Source organism: Schistocerca cancellata, chromosome 9 (genome assembly GCF_023864275.1).
Source record: "Schistocerca cancellata isolate TAMUIC-IGC-003103 chromosome 9, iqSchCanc2.1, whole genome shotgun sequence".
In the NCBI taxonomy this organism is placed as follows: Eukaryota; Metazoa; Arthropoda; class Insecta; order Orthoptera; family Acrididae; genus Schistocerca; species Schistocerca cancellata.
In genome coordinates, this window is record NC_064634.1 from 409,333,125 (window position 1) to 409,351,042 (window position 17,918).

At 40.1% G+C, this 17,918-nt stretch overlaps 1 protein-coding gene across 1 annotated transcript in view; it reads left to right on the top strand.

Moving 5' to 3' along the window:
- The window catches only part of LOC126100185 (serine/threonine-protein phosphatase alpha-2 isoform), a 49,901-nt gene extending 44,517 nt beyond the window's left edge, over positions 1-5,384 (top strand). Inside the window, exon 7 of the mRNA XM_049910744.1 lies at positions 3,797-5,384. Within this exon, the coding sequence (XP_049766701.1) occupies positions 3,797-3,892 (96 nt within the window). The 3' untranslated portion in view covers positions 3,893-5,384. The remainder of the gene's footprint in view (positions 1-3,796) is intronic.
- Positions 5,385-17,918: the final 12,534 nt, after the last annotated feature.

The following is a 17,918-nucleotide window of genomic DNA, read 5'->3' on the forward strand; positions in this document are numbered from 1 at the left end:
GCCCTCCAATACTAAATTGGTGATCCCTTGATGCCTCAGAACATGTCCTATCAACTGATGCCTTCTTCTGGTCAAGTTGTGCCACAAACTTCTCTTCTCCCCAATACTATTTAATACCTCCTCATTAGTTATGTGATCTACCCATCTAATCTTCAGCATTCTTCCGTAGCACCACATTCCGAAAGCTTCTATTCTCTTCTTGTCCAAACTATTTACCGTCCAGGTTTCACTTTCATACATGGCTACACTCAATACAAATACTTTCAGAAATGACTTCCTGACACTTAAATCTATACTCGATGTTAACAAATTTCTCTTCTTCAGAAACGCCTTCCTTGCCATTGCTAGTCTACATTTTATATCCTCTCTACTTCGACCATCATCAGTTATTTTGCTCCCCAAATAGCAAAACTCCTTTACTACTTTAAGTGTGTCATTTCCTAATCTAATACCCTCAACATCACCCGACTTAATTTGACTACATTCAATTATCCTTGTTTTGCTTTTGTTGATGTTCATCTTATATCCTCCCTTCAAGACACCATCCATTCCATTCAACTGCTCTTCAAAGTCCTTTGCTGTCTCTGACAGAGAATTACAATGTCATCAGTGAACCTCAAAGTTTTTATTTCTTCTCCATAGATTTTAATACCTACTCCAAATTTTTCTTTTGTTCCCTTTACTGCTTGCTCAATATACAGATTGAATAACATCGAGGAGAGGCTACAACCCTGTCTTACTCCCTTCCCAACCACTGCTTCCCTTTCATGTCCCTCGACTCTTATAACTGCCATCTGGTTTCTGTACAAATTGTAAATAGCCTTTCGCTCCCTGTATTTTACTCCTGCCACCTTCAGAATTTGAAAGAGAGTATTCCAGTCAACATCGTCAAAAGCTTTCTCGAAGTCTACAAATGCTAGAAACGTGGGTTTGCCTTTTCTTAATCTTTCTTCTAAGATAAGTCGTAAGGTCAGTATTGCCTCACGTGTTCCAGTATTTCTACGGAATCCAAACTGATCTTCCCCGAGGTCAGCTTCTACTAGTTTTTCCATTCGTCTCTAAAGAATTCGTGTTAGTATTTTGCAGCTGTGGCTTATTAAACTGATTGTTCGGTAATTTTCACATCTGTCAACACCTGCTTTCTTTGGGATTGGAATTATTATATTCTTCTTAAAGTCTGAAGGTATTTCGCCTGTTTCATACATCTTGCTCACCAGATGGTAGAGTTTTGTCAAGACTGGCTCTCCCAAGGCTGTCAGTAGTTCCAATGGAATGTTGTCTACTCCGGGGGCCTTGTTTCGACTCAGGTCTTTCAGTGCTGTGTCAAACTCTTCACGCAGTACCGTATCTCCCATTTCATCTTCATCTACATGCTCTTCCATTTCCATAATATTGTCCTCAAGTACATCGCCCTTCCACCTTTCTGCCTTCCCTTCTTTGCTTAGAACTGGGTTTCCATCTGAGCTCTTGATGTTCATACAAGTGGTTCTCTTATCTCCAAAGGTCTCTTTAATTTTCCTGTAGGCAGTATCTATCTTACCCCTAGTGAGATAAGCCTCTACATCCTTACATTTGTCCTCTAGCCATCCCTGCTTAGCCATTTTGCACTTCCTGTCGATATCATTTTTGAGACGTTTGTATTCCTTTTTGCCTGCTTCATTTACTGCATTTTTATATTTTCTCCTTTCATCAATTAAATTCAATATTTCTTCTGTTACCCAAGGATTTCTACTAGCCCTCGTCTTTTTACCTACTTTATCCTCTGCTGCCTTCACTACTTCATCCCTCAGAGCTACCCGTTCTTCTTCTACTGTATTTCTTTCCCCCATTCCTGGGTTTTATATTGTTAAAAGAGTAGTGTATATCTGCTGCTATGTTCTGCTTTAGCAACCAAACACAAATATGTTAAATTTTTAAGTTGTCCAACATCCTTAAATTATTAGCAGATGACAACTTAACAGCCCATGAAAATGTTCATTTTGCGAACTTTCACTTCAAAGAGGGAATGTACTTGCTCAAATGGACAGTGAATTGACTGAAAAGTGTCTTATTTAAACATCTCATTGCTGGTAGAAGAAATTTTTTCCTTCTCTTCAGTAAGTGTCCAACATGGTATAGATCAGATAGGAACTCCACTAGGTTAACGTATTTTGGCAGTGGGATTCAGCGATTGTCACATATTAGAAACATTAAGTTTCTGTCCTTTTGCTTGCTTGGTGGTGGTGGTGGTGGTGGTGGTGGTGGTGGTGGTGGTGGTCTCTTTAGCAAGGCATTATTGAAATCATTTCACCAGCTTGATCTTGCACAAGTTCACCATAATTCTCTAATGATATTGATCTTCATATACTGTGTGATCAAAAGTATCCGAACACCTGGCTGAAAATGACCAGTTTGTGGTGCCCTCCATCGCTAATATTGGAATTAAACATGGTGCTGGCCCACCCTTAGCCCTGATGACAGCTTCCACTCTTGCAGGAATATGTTTAATCAGATGCTGGAAGCTTTCTTGGGGAATGGCAGCCCATTCTTCATGGAGTGCTACACTGAGGAGAGGTATTGATGTTGGTCGGTGAGGCCTGGCACGAAGTAGACGTTCCAAAACATTCCAAAGGTGTTCTATAGGATTCAGGTTAGGACTCTGTGCAGGCCAGTCCATTACAGGGATGTTATTGTCGTGTAACCACTCTGCCACAGGTTGGGCATTATGAACAGGTGCTCAATCATGTTGAAAGATGCAATCACCATCCCTGAATTGCTCTATAATAATGGGAAGCAAGAATGTGCTTAAAACATCATTGTAGGCCTGTGCTGTGATAGTGCCACGCAAAACAAGGGGTGCAAGCCCTCCTCCATGAAAAACATGACCACACCATAACACCCCCGCCTCCGAATTTTACTGCTGGCACTACGCAAGCTGGCAGATGACATTCACTGAGCATTCGCCATACTCACACCTTGACATCGGACCGCCACATTGTGTACTGTGATTTGTCACTCCACACAATGATTTTCCACTGCTCAATTGTCCAGTGTTTACGCTCCTTACACTAAGTGAGGCGTTATTCGGCATTTACCAGTGTGATGTGTGGCCTATGAGAGCTGCTTGACCATTAAATCAAAGTTTTCTCACCTACCTGTCATAGTATTTGCAGTGGATCTTGATGCAGTTTGGATTTTCTGTGTGATGGTGTGGATGTCTGCCTATTACACATTACGACCGTCTTCAACTGTCAGTGGTCTCTGTCAGTCAACAGAAGAGGTCGGCCAGTATGCTTTTGTGCTGTACATGTCCCTTCACGTTTCCACTTCGCTATCACATTGGAAACACTGGACCCATGGATGTTTAGGAGTGTGGAAATCTAGTGTACAGATGCATGACACAAGTGATACTCAATCACTCGACAATGTTCGAAGTCCACGAGTCCTGTGGAGTGCCCCATTCTGCTCTCACAATGTCTAATGAATACTAAGGTCGATGAAATGTAGTATCTGGCAGTAGGTGGCAGCACAATGCAGCTAATATGAAAAACATATGTTTTTATGTGTGTCCAGATACTTCTGATAACAGTGTATGTTACTGTTGTTGTTCCTCTTTCATATTCATAAGCATAGAATTTTTTGCCAGATAACTTTCACATTATGGATTACTAAGTGTCAAAAAGAATCGCATGCATGTTAGGTGCACTCTTAGACTGGTAGTGTTAAAGTTAATATGAAACTAAAGTTAATTTGTGTTTGTAGAACTTTATGTATCGGAAAATTGTTCTACACATGACTAATTTTTCTTTTTTTACAGCCGGCTGATAAGAGGAAGTTTGCTTATGGAGGACTGAATGCTGGAAGACCTGTTACACCACCCCGTGGAGCAACAACAAAGAACAAGAAAAAGTGAACGTGTCTGGGTTGAGCAACTGAGCTGCTTAAATATACTTAATTTGAATGCTGAATTCACTGTAGCAGCTAGAACTACAGGAGTATTGTGCATTGTGGAGAGACTGCTGAAAATATAAATGTTGTGTAATATTGTGTTGGGCCTGAAGTCCTGACTCAGACGTTGTCACAAAGCTGTTTACCAGTGGTACAACATATTTGTAGTTTTATAATTTTATGCCAAACATTCTTCAGTACTCATTACCAGCAAAAATTAATACTAAGTTAAATACGTGACAGTGTATCAGTGCAATTGCAGTTATTTTATCAAAATCTGTTTACTGTGGAGCTACCTGTTCTGCAGTCAACTTTTTGTAATGCAGAGCTGTTAAAAGTGGAATGAACTTACAAATATGTAATATTTGGAATATTGAAGCACTATTAGATATAACAGTGTTTTTATTTCTAACATATATAAGTGAAATTATATAGATGCAAGTTTGTGTTGTAGCACAGTCTGAAGAGTATTAGAAGGTACATCAGTGATGACTCATTATGAGTGACTAGTAGTGCTTAATATTAAACAAAAAACATGAATACCTTCACATGTAATCTGAACATTGTAGTTAAGATATCCGAACCACCAAAACGTTTAAGTAGAATTACAAAGGATTGGAAAAGCTTCTCATGACAAAAGTATTCACCCTTCTTGGCAGTGATTGAGAGTACCAGTAGTGTTAGTTAAGTCTATGCCACTTCTTTCATACCTTGCCTCATCTCTTGTATTTTCCTCAGTTCTCACAGCAGAATTTTAATGGCCTGCTTGCATGACAGTAGTATTTATGTATAGTTTCTAAGCATAATTTTGCAAAGTACTTCATAGAATAACGTCCTTCATTTCACTGAGTGTAGGAGTTTTGAAACATGAAATGTATCGTCCATTATGTTGTAATTAATCCTGTGACAATAGCAAGTGGTCACATTGTTTTGAATTTGTTATAAGAATGTTTTGTGATGAAGTGCATATTTTTTTCAGAGACCAGATATATTTAATAATGTGGTCAACTTCCATCCATTTTTGGATACTTAAATGTACATTACAAAATTCATATTGTATATAATTGTTGATGGATCTCCAGTTTATCATCTTGACTGTCTTTATAATGTCCCTTTAATGAATGTGGAGAGAGCAAAAAGAAACAAAACCTCAATTTTAAAACAATTTGTAAATGATTGTTTGATTTTATAACCTAATCCTGACATGGACACTTGGTGTTAACATTACAATCAAAGATAGCAATTGCTGAGAAAGCAGTTGCAGTTTAGTGGTAAAATGTAATATTTCACTATTTGTAATTGCTGACTATTTTGTCTTGCTAATTGAAGTCCAAGCTGCTTAATGACAAAGGAAACGAATCTGTTGCAGTTAGTTTAATGTGTGGAGCTGTAGTCTCCTTGGTGTGCAAAAATGTTCAAATTCATCTGCGAAATAAATTTTGTACTGTATTGCTAAACTATTTGCTTTATGGAGATAAGTTTTCAACTTGGGTTTCGGAGTAGTGGTATGCAAAACATGAATGCTTAAATTTTTGTATGTTTTGCGAGTTCTTCACTTGTAAAGTTATACACTGTAAAATGCTATATTTTGGTGGGGAAACTTTTCATACTATATCTATCAAGTGGTCTAGTATTTTGGGGTAATAGATGCCGGCATGAATACTGTCAGAATTTGTGTTCAAAATTGTTTTAGAGCACAAGAAGTTTGGAGTTGAGGAAAATTTTAACATTTGGGTATCGTAGTAGAATGGGAATTAGAGGGGAATTAACGCAATGATGGAAAGTTGTTACACTTCCATTTTGGTCTGATTTATTTAGGCATAATCATAACTAAGTTTTGCTTGTTTGCAATTTAACTGATAAACTTCCTATGACATGTTTGACAATATTGTCTTTTCTGCAGTCACTAATATGGTCTTGTATCACAGTCTTGAGAGTGCAAAGTAGTGCTGATGTTAAGTTTATTCCCATTGCTGTTCATGACTGACACTCTTATTTCGAAAAGAGCCATTAATTTTTTATTGCTTGCAGGGAAGTGTGCAAAATACACATCAAATAGCTGCTGATAAATTTCAGAAGGTAGCTGGCTGTGTGTGATCAGAGAGGAATACACTGGCTCCGGACAGAACTTTTGCATTTCTCACAAAGCACGCCTCATGAGACTAATGGAAGCACACATCTGATGCCATGAGTCTGAGGGCTGAGGGCAGAAACAAATTTGGACTTCAGTGGTATGGGCCAGTAGGTAGAGTTGTAAAGGTAGAGGGTGCTCTGTCATTGTTCCTGGTGTATTAGATTCAAGACCGGAAATAAATTAGCTTTTTTGCAATTGTGGACATGGATCTTCAGATATCTACATCCATACTCCGCAAGCCACCTGACTGTGTGTGGCGGAGGACACCTTGAGTACCTCTATCGGTTCTCCCTTCTATTCCGGTCTCGTATTGCTCGTGGAAAGAACGATTGTTGGTATGCCTCTGTGTGGGCTCTTAATCTCTGATTTTATCCTCATGGTCTCTTCGCGAGATATACGTAGGAGGGAGCAATATATTGCTTGACTCCTCGGTGAAGGTATGTTCTCAAAACAACAAAAGCCCGTACCGAGCTACTGAGTCTCTCTCCTGCAGAGTCATCCACTGGAGTTTATCTATCATCTCCGTAACGCTTTAGAGATTACTGAATACCTGTCATTTTGGCCTTTAGTGAAATGGTTTCCTAATTCCAACCTAACTTTAGTGTGGGCTGCAGCTCTGTGCTTGAAATGAAGGGAAAATTGCTGAACAAGGGGTTTTTTTTTCATACACAAAAATAACATTTTTAGGCTCCATGATGAATATTTGTTTTGTGTGTCCAGGACATGAAATTTTAAATTACTGGAATAACATTAATAGTGTGTGTGCGCGCGCATACACACACACACACACACACACACACACACACACACACATTAATTACAAAGAATCAATTGCAGAGAATTAAATAAAATATGGAAGTAATATAGAGGAATATGTGTACAAAAAATTTAAGAGAACCCAGTATTCAGCAGTTTTGATTGCAGCAAGGTTGCTTTTGGTACATGTATCCAGTAGGTTCATGCAGACCAGCAGGTATTGTCCTGCAAGTTTCATCATTACTTCTGAAGCCCTGATTCCTCAGTATGACTTCACATTGTGACAGTCCAGTTCTGTTTTTGCCGTGTCTTCCATGCCACACAAGGTAAATATGAACCTGCTATTGGCCCCTTGTAGGCGTTAAGTGTTTTGGATAGAATCTCGCCAAAGTTCTGCTTGGTGATTTCCTGGGGATAACTGTCCTGCTGTAGTCTTTTGCATGGAGCTCTTTCCTTAATACTGAGTCTTGGTTGTTAAGATTTGTGTCCAAACAAGGTATGTGGGGTAAATTTCCTGTTTCCACTTCTGAAGCTGCTTTCCTGGGTATACATGGTGGTGGTATATGTATAATGTGGTATAGTTTGTGGAGGATATTTGGTGTGGTGAAATATTGCCTGGGCAGATATTTGAAGCACTTTTGGTTGGGATGGCTCCTGTAAGTTGTGGACGATGCTCTATGCAGATACTTTTCAGAAATAAGCTAAGACTGAGCTTTGAATGTAAGGGAATGGTCCATATTTTTGTATGTGGTTGAGTAAGCCGCTGTTCAGTGAAAGCCACACCTGTAACTTAACATCTTTCATAACCATTCTCAAGGTTGGCTCAAATTGAGGATATGTTCACAGCAAGGCCTTTCTTGGCAGTGCCTTCTATAAATGACACAAGTGAAACTAAACAAATTTTTATGTCTGTTGGTTCTTTCCCATGCTTTGTGCCAAGTCGTGAAATTTGCAATTTAAAGTGATTGGTGTATAGTGAGATTCAATATCCATTGATTTGTAGCAGGTCGGAACATTTTAATTCCTTCTTAGTTTGTCAAGGCCTGCAGCTTTTATTCTTCATAGATTTGAAAACTGTATCTGATTCTTTCAAGGTGGAAATAGTGCTGACATAATCTTTCTCATCTTGGAGTTTTCAGATATTTCTTCAGCCTTACCATTCAGGTATACATCAAAAAGGATATTACAACACTGAAAATTTGTAAAACTTATTCTTATGACTTGGACTGTCTTGGTGTTACCTTGAAGGGAAGTAGATGGTTTTGACAGATCAGTAAAAACATCTAAGATTCCCTAAATGTCCGCTCTCCATGAAAGTGAATGGGCCGAGGTGTGCCAGTTGCATGGCCCCATTTTCACTGGACCTGACAACTCTTTGACTTTTCCTTTTGGGAAAATCATGGGCTTCTGTCAGTTAGAATCTAACTCTCAACTGTGGCATTCTGCATGCATAGACTTCAGATGGGATGTGCACCATATAATAGATGATTTACTTTAAACCTGTTATATTTAGTTCAATAGATGAAAAATCTACTCACCAAGTAGTGGCAGCACACACATGCAAGTGAAATCACAACACTCTTGTGTGTTCTGCTGCCACTTGGTGAGTAGATTTCTCATCTATCCAGTTAAATTATTTCATTAATAATTGTTTTTGTTGTTATTTGAACCTGTTTAGGCAACAGTAAAAAGCTTCATGTATTTGCTATAAAATGACACAGAAATGCTGCCTGTAGGGTAAATCAAGATGAGTTTCTGAAGTTGTGAAGTCCTTATTAGTACATACTACACAAGGAGCAGCCAAATGGAAAAACAAGATGGATTGGAAAAAAGTGGCACATTCATTGTTTACCTTTCTTCCATCTTGTTTTCATTTGCTGGCCCCCTTTGCAATTGATGGAAAGTTTGGTTAGAAATGATATTAGACTAAGAGCGATGGCTGGGTTATTGTTGGTCTTCAATAATTTTTGTTCATTTCAGGTATTCTGTTTATCTGGATATGATACTAGGTTCGTATGGGGTATTGATACATAGAACCAGACTTTAGGCAAAATAGTTACATATTCTGTCCTCAAAGCTGTCTCTCGCCTTCAAGTTGACAAACCCAGGGAAATGAGCAACATTGTGGAAGATGGAGTACCCATCCCCATTGGGGAAAAAAGGTCTGGGCAGATGAGAGGTCCGCAGCTCGTGGTCGTGTGGTAGCGTTTTCGCTTCCTACGCCCGGGTTCGATTCCCGGCGGGGTCAGGGATTTTATCTGCCTAGTGATGACTGGGTGTTGTGTGATGTCCTTAGGTTAGTTAGGTTTAAGTAGTTCCAAGTTCTACGGGGCTGATGACCATAGATGTTAAGTCCCATAGTGCTCAGAGCCAGCAGATGAGAGCAGGGCCAACACCCCTGGCTTAGTGAAAACAAAGCCAGGCTGCCCCCACCCCCAAAAGGCGAAATAAGCTAAGGAACAAGGATATGCATAGGACTCTTAAATTTGGAACATGGACTATGCTTACAACAACCAGGAGCAATGAAGTGTACCTGAAAGGGTTGTGGACTGGAATTAGTTGCCATCAGACGAAAGGATAAGGAGAGATACAGAAGCAAAATTTTGTTATTTTGGGAGATGCCAGACAAGGTCATTATTTACAACATTGTACCAAAAATGTGTAAGTCTATGCTTGGTTTTACACCAAGTGACAGAATATGCACACTCTGAGTAATAGGGATATTCAATATGACATATGCTCCAACAAAAGAATGAGATGAGCGTCTTGTGGATAGCATTTATATAATCAAGTGTGTGAAGTCTATCAAAAGATACAGGCACATAATTCAGGAATAGTCCTGGGATGATTATAATGCAAAGCATGGAAAAGAACCTCTGTGTCCATTTTGGTAAGGAAAGCTTGCATGGAGAGATTAGTAATGGGCTGAGAGTTCCCTAGTTTGACTGTGAGTGATACTAAAGCAGTAAGCTTGTTTCCCAAGCTGAAATATTCGAAAGGATGTGTGGAGAAGTGCAGGAAAAAGTGATACGAATATAGTAGACCATATATTGGTATCCAAAAGTTGAAAATGCGTGCATATTTTGGGAGCTGACTATCACCTTATTGCAAAAATGAGGCAAAGAATTGCTGTGGTGCATCCAGGGAAAACAAGTGAATTTTGAAATAAAATGTAGACAGTCTGGAGATATAATCTTTTGAATATCGGAATAAATTGAAACAAACCAGCCTTTGGAGCACAGTAATGACAGGTAAGGAATGGTAATATATTAAGAATATCATAAGGCAAAGAATGAAATAGGCGAATCTAGAAGACCTAGAAATGAGAAGTATTATGACTGTAGACAGAGGGTTCAACAGAAGAAAGTGAGGCTAAAATGTCACCAATGAAATAGAATTAAGCAGACTATGTATAATGAAAATAATTAGAAGTGCTAAGGCTACATAAATCACAGAAAAAAAGATAAGCCTTAAAAACATGGAGAGTAGAAAGTTTTAAAAGAAGTGAAGAGGTAATGTTCTTTTCAAGGGGAGTTGGAATGCTGCAAAAATGGTAGTGTCTCATTTTATGTTCTAAGCCTACAAGATTAGAAGTGTAACACTATATATATCTAAAATAGGCTTCAGGGATAAAGATGGAATCCTGCTGATATAAAAGGGAAAAAATGAACAGGAGGTTATTTTAAAGAAATGCTGGAGGATGGTGCAACAGATATACCATTAAGTAGAACCCTAAATAGAAGAGCATACTCTGGCAGTACAGAACGTGGTAAAAAGAACAAAAAAGCACCATTACTGTACTTTCAGACTAAGATTTATAAACTTATCTGTTCAATCTGGAATCGAGAAGAATGGCCTTTACATGCAATCTAGTCCATACATAAGAAAGGTGACACGGCATGTTACTCTAACTGCGGAGGGATTACTTCGTTGAATGTGGCATGTTTTATCTGGAATCCTAAACAATGTTAGTCCTATATGTGAAAGTTAAATTGGGTTCATATTCTTAAGGAAAAACTGTTTACTAAAGCTCCAGCATCCAGCGACATTTGTTGATTATTTATGTGATCTTGAAATGCATCCATGTTGGTTTTTGAACATTTTGTTTGCCTCCGTAGTGCAGCAGTAGCATTACCACCTACCACACCCGGGTTCAATTCCCTGCAGGGGAGTGGGTGTTCACCACCATTCACACGCAAGTTGCCGAAGTGGCGTCAACTAAAAAGACTTGCAATACGGTGACTGATCCCCGAAGGGGATATTCTGGCCAATAAATGCCATACGATCACTTCACTTTGAACATATTTTGAACACATTGTAAGTTGATTTCCGGATGAACTGTAAGTTGATTTTTGAATGCATGCAAGGTGTATGTGATCTCTGCCGGGGGAATACCTGTCACATCTAGAAATAAACTTTCTTGCAGACAAAAGGGGATGGGGTAAAGGAACGGAGTGAAATAAAGCTGAACTGGTGAATGCCTATTGCTGTTTATGTGGTTGAATGGGTTTGTGAATAATCAGTGTTGTTATAATTACTAGTGAAATCCATTGATTCAGACTACAAAAACAGAAATGAACAACGAACAGGTAAGAAAGATTTGTATTTTCTCACTGTATCCAAGAAAATAAAATTTTGACAAATTTTTGTCCCTACCGCTATACAAGTAAGGGCCAGTTGTACAGTGCCCAAATAGCAGCTGCTTGAGTACTATTCTGAGGGCAGCGCAAAAATGCGTTGTACGAATACATAGTAATGCCTAACTGGAGATAAAATGTGGGTTAACTAAACCGGTGATTGTGGCAGGGTTTGTGAAGTTAACTGGAATATAAGTTTGGACACTGGAAGGAATACTTACAGAATTAGTGATGACAAGATCGTTTATTAGAATGAGGAAGGAGATGACATGAGGACATCACACAAATTGTGGAAGAACATGATTCCAAATTTATATAAAAACTTAATACTACTACTACTTCACGATCTCATGCTTCAGAAGCTGGAGCGTATGAATGAACTGTGAAACTGTTTCCTAACATAAAGCTTTTTGCTTGTAGTAGGCATTTGATATTGGTTCTTTGTGAATTATATTCTGTTATAAAAAATGAACATTTGTGCCAAAAGTTTTGTTTATTTGGTGTGTGTGATAACTGCTACAATACTAGGGAGGCCTGTTTTTATGTAACAGTGACAAAATACACATAATCAGATGGAGAACTCTTACCAGTCTTGAGTACTGTTTGTACACACATCAAAAAAAGTTTTGCATTATCTCTGTTCCGAGAGTTCCAGAACCTGTACAGAAAATTGAAATAGAGATCAACATAAACACCATTTCTGCACTTTTTATTGCTCATGAAAACAACACATTGCATGTTGTACCACCATATGAGACTTGTGGTGGTGGTGGTGGTGGTGGTGGTGGTGGTGGTGGTGGTCGTCGTCGTCCAGATTGCTGTACGCACCGGTACCTCTAAGATCCAGTAGCACGTCCTCTTGCATTGACGCATGACCGTATTCATTGTGGCATACAATCCACATGTTCATCAAGGCACTGTTGGTCCAGATTGTCCCACTCCCAAACGGCAATTCAGAGTAGATCCCTCAGGGTGGTTGGTGGGTCATGTCATCCATAAACAGCACTTTCCAATCTATCCCAGGTATGTTCGATAGGGTTCATGTCTCGAAAATGTGCTGGCCACTCTAGTCCAGCAGTGTCGTTATCCTGAAGGAAGTCATTCAAGATGCGTATGATGGGGGCGTGAATTGTCGTCCATGAAGATGAATGTATCTCCAATATGCTACCGATATGGTTGCACTATTGGTCGGAGGGTGGCATTCATGTATCATACAGCCATTACACTGCCTTCTGTGACCACCGACGACGTACGTCGGCTTTACATAATGCCACCTCAAAACAGCAGGAAGGTGTATCTAAGGCATTCAGCCTGACCGGGTTGCCTCCAAACACGTGTCCGACGATAGTCTGGTTGAAGGCATATGTGACACTCATCGGTGAAGAGAATGTGATGCCAGTCCTGAGTGGTCCATTCGGCATGTTATTAGCCCATTTGTACTGAGCTGCATGGTGGTGTGGTTGCAAAGATGACCTCACCATGGATGTCGGGAGTGAAGTTGTGCATCATGCAGCCTATTGCACTCAGTTTGAGTCATAACGTGACGTCCAGTGGCAACATGAAAAGCATTATTCATCATGTGGCAGGTAGTGGTCATCCATTGCAGTAGTAGCCCTTGGGCGCCCTGAGCGAGGCATGTCATCGACCGTTGCTGTCTCTCTGTAGCTCCTCCACGTCCAAACAACATTGCTTTGTTTCACTCCAAGATACCTGGACACTTCCCTTGTCGAGAGCTCTTTCTGGCACAAAGTAACAATGCGGACGCGATTAAACCTCACTATCTAGTAATTACCCTGGTCCGGAAATATCATAGATCCGGGGCTGATGCACACAGCAGTCAGAGTTGTAGTGGGGAAGTGGGTAGTCTCTAAGTGATCCATGTTTGTTTAATGATTTTGCTGTTTCCTCTTCATTTATTGCTCTCACATCAAATGAAAACAAAATGTATTTCTGTGGCTGGGAGCTATCAACTGAATTAAAATACATTCATGTAATTAAGGAAGGCTAAAATGTCATTAGTTTCAGATTTTTGTTTCCACCTTTCTGACAGTCAAGCATTAATCGCCTTGCAGAAGAATGAAGTTATTTTTGTCGGTTTGCTAAAGAAATTTGGCTTTTATTAATCTTTTCCGCCGAGGCAGTCAATTTAATTGATACAAAGTGTTTAATTCCACGCTATTGGCTAGTTTCAACTGTTCGCTACATTTCAAGTACAGGTTTTCATCGTCTAGCACGTGTGACATTATGCGATAATAAAGAACCAAACATGAGATATGAATCTGGAGATAGAATGTGCACTTTAAGCTGAATTATGCATTTTAAATTGTTTCAGTAAATTCTGATGCTCTTGGAGTATACTCTGTCTTGTTTCTTTTATGAAATAGTGTAAGATCTTTCAATGTTTTACAAGTACGGACATACGGGCTTTCTGCGTCATTGCAGCTGCGCAAGTGCGGTGACACCTATTACCTGGCGCCCTCTGGCAACTGCTGAAACAAACCAGTTTCTAACAAGTCTCGGGAAAATATTGCGAATGATTGTTTGGAAAGCGTTACTTTCAAAGAAATTTCCTTTTACTTAAGATGAACTATGTGCGAGAATGTACAATGAATTTCGTAAATCAAATCAACTCTTTGAGTACGAGCATTTGGAAGAATTTCGTGCCCAGATCAGACATTTATGTCGTCGTTAAAAATTTTACTGGCACATTTGTGTAATTTATCTTAAAGTGTAACCCGCGCGAAAAAGATCAGCATTATATGTGAAAGCTTAGCTTCTCTTGCAGTTTATTAATCTTACAGACCAATATATATGTGAAACCTTTTTTCTTTCTTGTAGCAACACTATGTACAGGGCTATTACAAATGATTGAAGCGATTTCATAAATTCACTGTAGCTCCATTCATTCACATATGGTCACGACTAGTGATGGGGAGCTCGTGAATGAGTCGTTCAAATGAACGCTTCACTTCAGTGAAGTGTGAACTAACCACTCAATTTCAATGAACTGGTACTTCAAACTCTTGACAGATAGCACACTCCACACTTTTTTCTAGTTCACTCACTCTCTTCTCCTCTCCCTCTCCCACTGCATCGGCGCTACGTCACTCATTCTCCCTTCACTTCAGTCCTCCCTCTGCTGCCTGTTGACGAATCGCGCGGGGTTTGTGGGGAAAGATAGGTTTACGATAGGTTTACGATGGGTTGGGGGGGGGGGGGTGAGGGGAAGGCAGCGTCAGCTGCTACGTGCAGTGCTGACATTACTCGTGACTATTTGTGTATTTATACTTCGCGTCTACGGGTAGCCTACCGTTGGCAGCGCTTGCAGACAAATGAATATTAAAGATATAAACGAAGGGGCTGGCTGTGTGAGCACGCACAGCCAACATGAAAATAAAAGGTTTGTTAATAACACTGAAAGAGGGATTTTACCTGAAATCGTACCAATGACTACAGGTGACAGTTTACGTTTTGAATCTGGAGGGTTATTATTCTCAACAAAAATAAAATCTACAGGAAAACTTGTGAATAATTACTTAACGTAGGTATATAGACTGTGACAGTTGTAAACATACTCATTCTATTTTGGAGTAAATTTTACAAGGAACTTAAAATTGGACTGCATTTCGTTGGTAGCCCTATTTTTCAGTTCATGAATACAACAAATATTTCATTTGGCAGATAAAGACTTTTTTTGGACGCTTCATGAGAAAATTTCGAGCAAGATTAAATGTAATACCTTCTTTATATGTGACAGGCTTCTCTGTTTATCTTTCCTTTGTCCCCTTCGACCATGCTCTATTTAAGTTAACTCAAACGCTGTAAGAGCGTAAAACGTTGCGTGCACGTTACTGCATAGTTCGGCCATCTGTTGGTAAAATTATGAAGTATTACGAAGCTTCATTGTACGAGCGAGGCGAAGCGAGCGTAGTCGCGGCTGAGCGGCGAACTGGGCAATTTCGCCAGGCTTCCGTACTTCATGAATGAACTACTTCATTTGAACGCTTCACGGCAAAGAGTGAAATGAATGAAGTAGTTCACTGGAATGAACGAGTTCGACCCATCTCTAGTCACGACACACTACAGATACGTAAAAAAACTCATAAAATTTTGTTCGGCTGAAGCCGCACTTCAAGTTTCTGCTGCCAGAGCGCTTGAGAGCGCAGTGAGACAAATTGGCGACAGGAGCCGAGAAAGCGTATGTCGTGCTAGAAATGCCCTCACGTCAGTCAGTCATAACAGTGCAACAACACTTCAGGACGAAGTTCAACAAAGATCCACCAACTGCTAACTCCATTCGGCGATGGTGTGCGCAGTTTAAAGCTTCTGGATGCCTCTGTAAGGGCAAATCAACGGGTCGGCCTGCAGTAAGCGAAGAAACGGTTGAACGCGTGCGGGCAAGTTTCACGCGTAGCCTGCGGAAGTCGACGAATATAGCAAGCAGGGAGCTAAACGTACCACAGCCGACAGTTTGGAAAATCTTACGGAAAAGGCTAAAGCAGAAGCCTTACCGTTTACAATTGCTACAAGCCCTGACGCCCGATGACAAAGTCAAACGCTTTGAATTTTCGGCGCGGTTGCAACAGCTCATGGAAGAGGATGCATTCAGTGCGAAACTTGTTTTCAGTGATGAAGCAACACTTTTTCTTAATGGTGAAGTGAACAGACACAATGTGCGAATCTGGGTGGTAGAGAATCCTCACGCATTCGTGCAGCAAATTCGCAATTCGCCAAAAGTTAACGTGTTTTGTGCAATCTTATGGTTTAAAGTTTACGGCCCCTTTTTCTTCTGCGAAAAAAAAACGTTACAGGACACGTGTATCTGGACATGCTGGAAAATTGGCTCATGCCACAACTGGAGACCGACAGCGCCGACTTCATCTTTCAACAGGATGGTGCTCCACCGCACATCCATCACGATGTTCGGCATTTCTTAAACAGGAGATTGGAAAACCGATGGATCGGTCGTGGTGGAGATCACGATCAGCAATTCATGTCACGGCCTCCACGCTCTCCCGACTTAACGCCATGCGATTTCTTTCTGTGGGGTTATGTGAAAGACACAGTGTTTAAACCTCCTCTACCAAGAAACGTGCCAGAACTGCGAGCTCGCATCAACGATGCTTTCGAACGCATTGATGGGGACATGCTGCGCCGAGTGTGGGAGGAACTTGATTATCGGCTTGATGTCTGCCGAATCACTAAAGGGGCACATATCGAACATTTGTGAATGCCTAAAAAAACTTTTTGAGTTTTTGTATGTGTGTGCAAAGCATTGTAGAAATATCTCAAATAACAAAGTTATTGTAGAGCTGTGAAATCGCTTCAATCATTTGTAATAACCCTGTATATTAATTTAAACCATTGACTTTTGGTGTGTGTTTGCGCTACTTAACAGTGATGTTGCTATTGGCTGACTACATCTCTTATCCTGTGCTCTGAATATCTGCTGTCAGCTGGTGAGATCACGTGACATGAACTATGACTGGTTTACAAGAGCGCATCGCAATCTCTATTTCAGTCCTTAAAGTAACATGCGGTGTTTGATGGAATTCGAATTTATTCTTTCGTAATACGAAAACATGCAGTGTACATGTTGGTGCACATCAAAGATCTTTCCAAAACCTGTTTTTTTTTTTTTTCTTGAGTTTTCTTTTCTATAGTGCTGGGAAGTTCTATGCTGGTGCATAAAGGACTTGGCCTGTTTGGATTGTTTGCGCAGAGAATGGGTGACTGTCAAATAGTTGATCCTATCTCTCCAAGGAAGATTTATAATGTATTTATGTGACACGACTCGGACTGATTACCAAATTTATCATAAATCTGTGGAGATGTGTAGAGTTTTAGTACATGCATTTCAAGCTTTCTTGAAGTTTGTTTCTGTTGAATTGGACAGTCTCTGGTTTCACAACTGTTTGGACCAAAGAGATAGGTCGGTGCTGTGTGTACGGGAGTCAGTCACGACCATGGTCACGACGTGCGTCTCGCGAGCCCTGAGGAATCGCTTCATGACGTCATCAAAAAAGGCTGAAAGCGTGACAGCGCTGCCTGGTGACTAGACCTGTAAACAACTCTGTCGACGGAAGTGACGTCACACGTTGGCTACAGTGTTTATACAGACTGACTGTTGTTTTGGAATGTCAAATCAATCCAGATTGTTTTAATGAAGCTTCCGTTAACAGAATAAAATGTAGAAAGAAGGTTTAAATGCGAATAATCTGTATTATGGTGACATGATAAATCCACAGCGTAGTCAAAGTTACATATTAGGGCCGTACGTGATTGATTGAAGCCAACTGATTACAAATTATTGGTCGAAAGGCAGAGTGATTTATAGCATAACACATATTACGCATTGCGGAAATTTGTCTAAATGTTTTTAACGCATTAACTGCAGCTTACTAATGTAGGCTAACTACCACTGAGACGTTTGCAGCTCGAATTTGTCTTTGAACCCATACCAG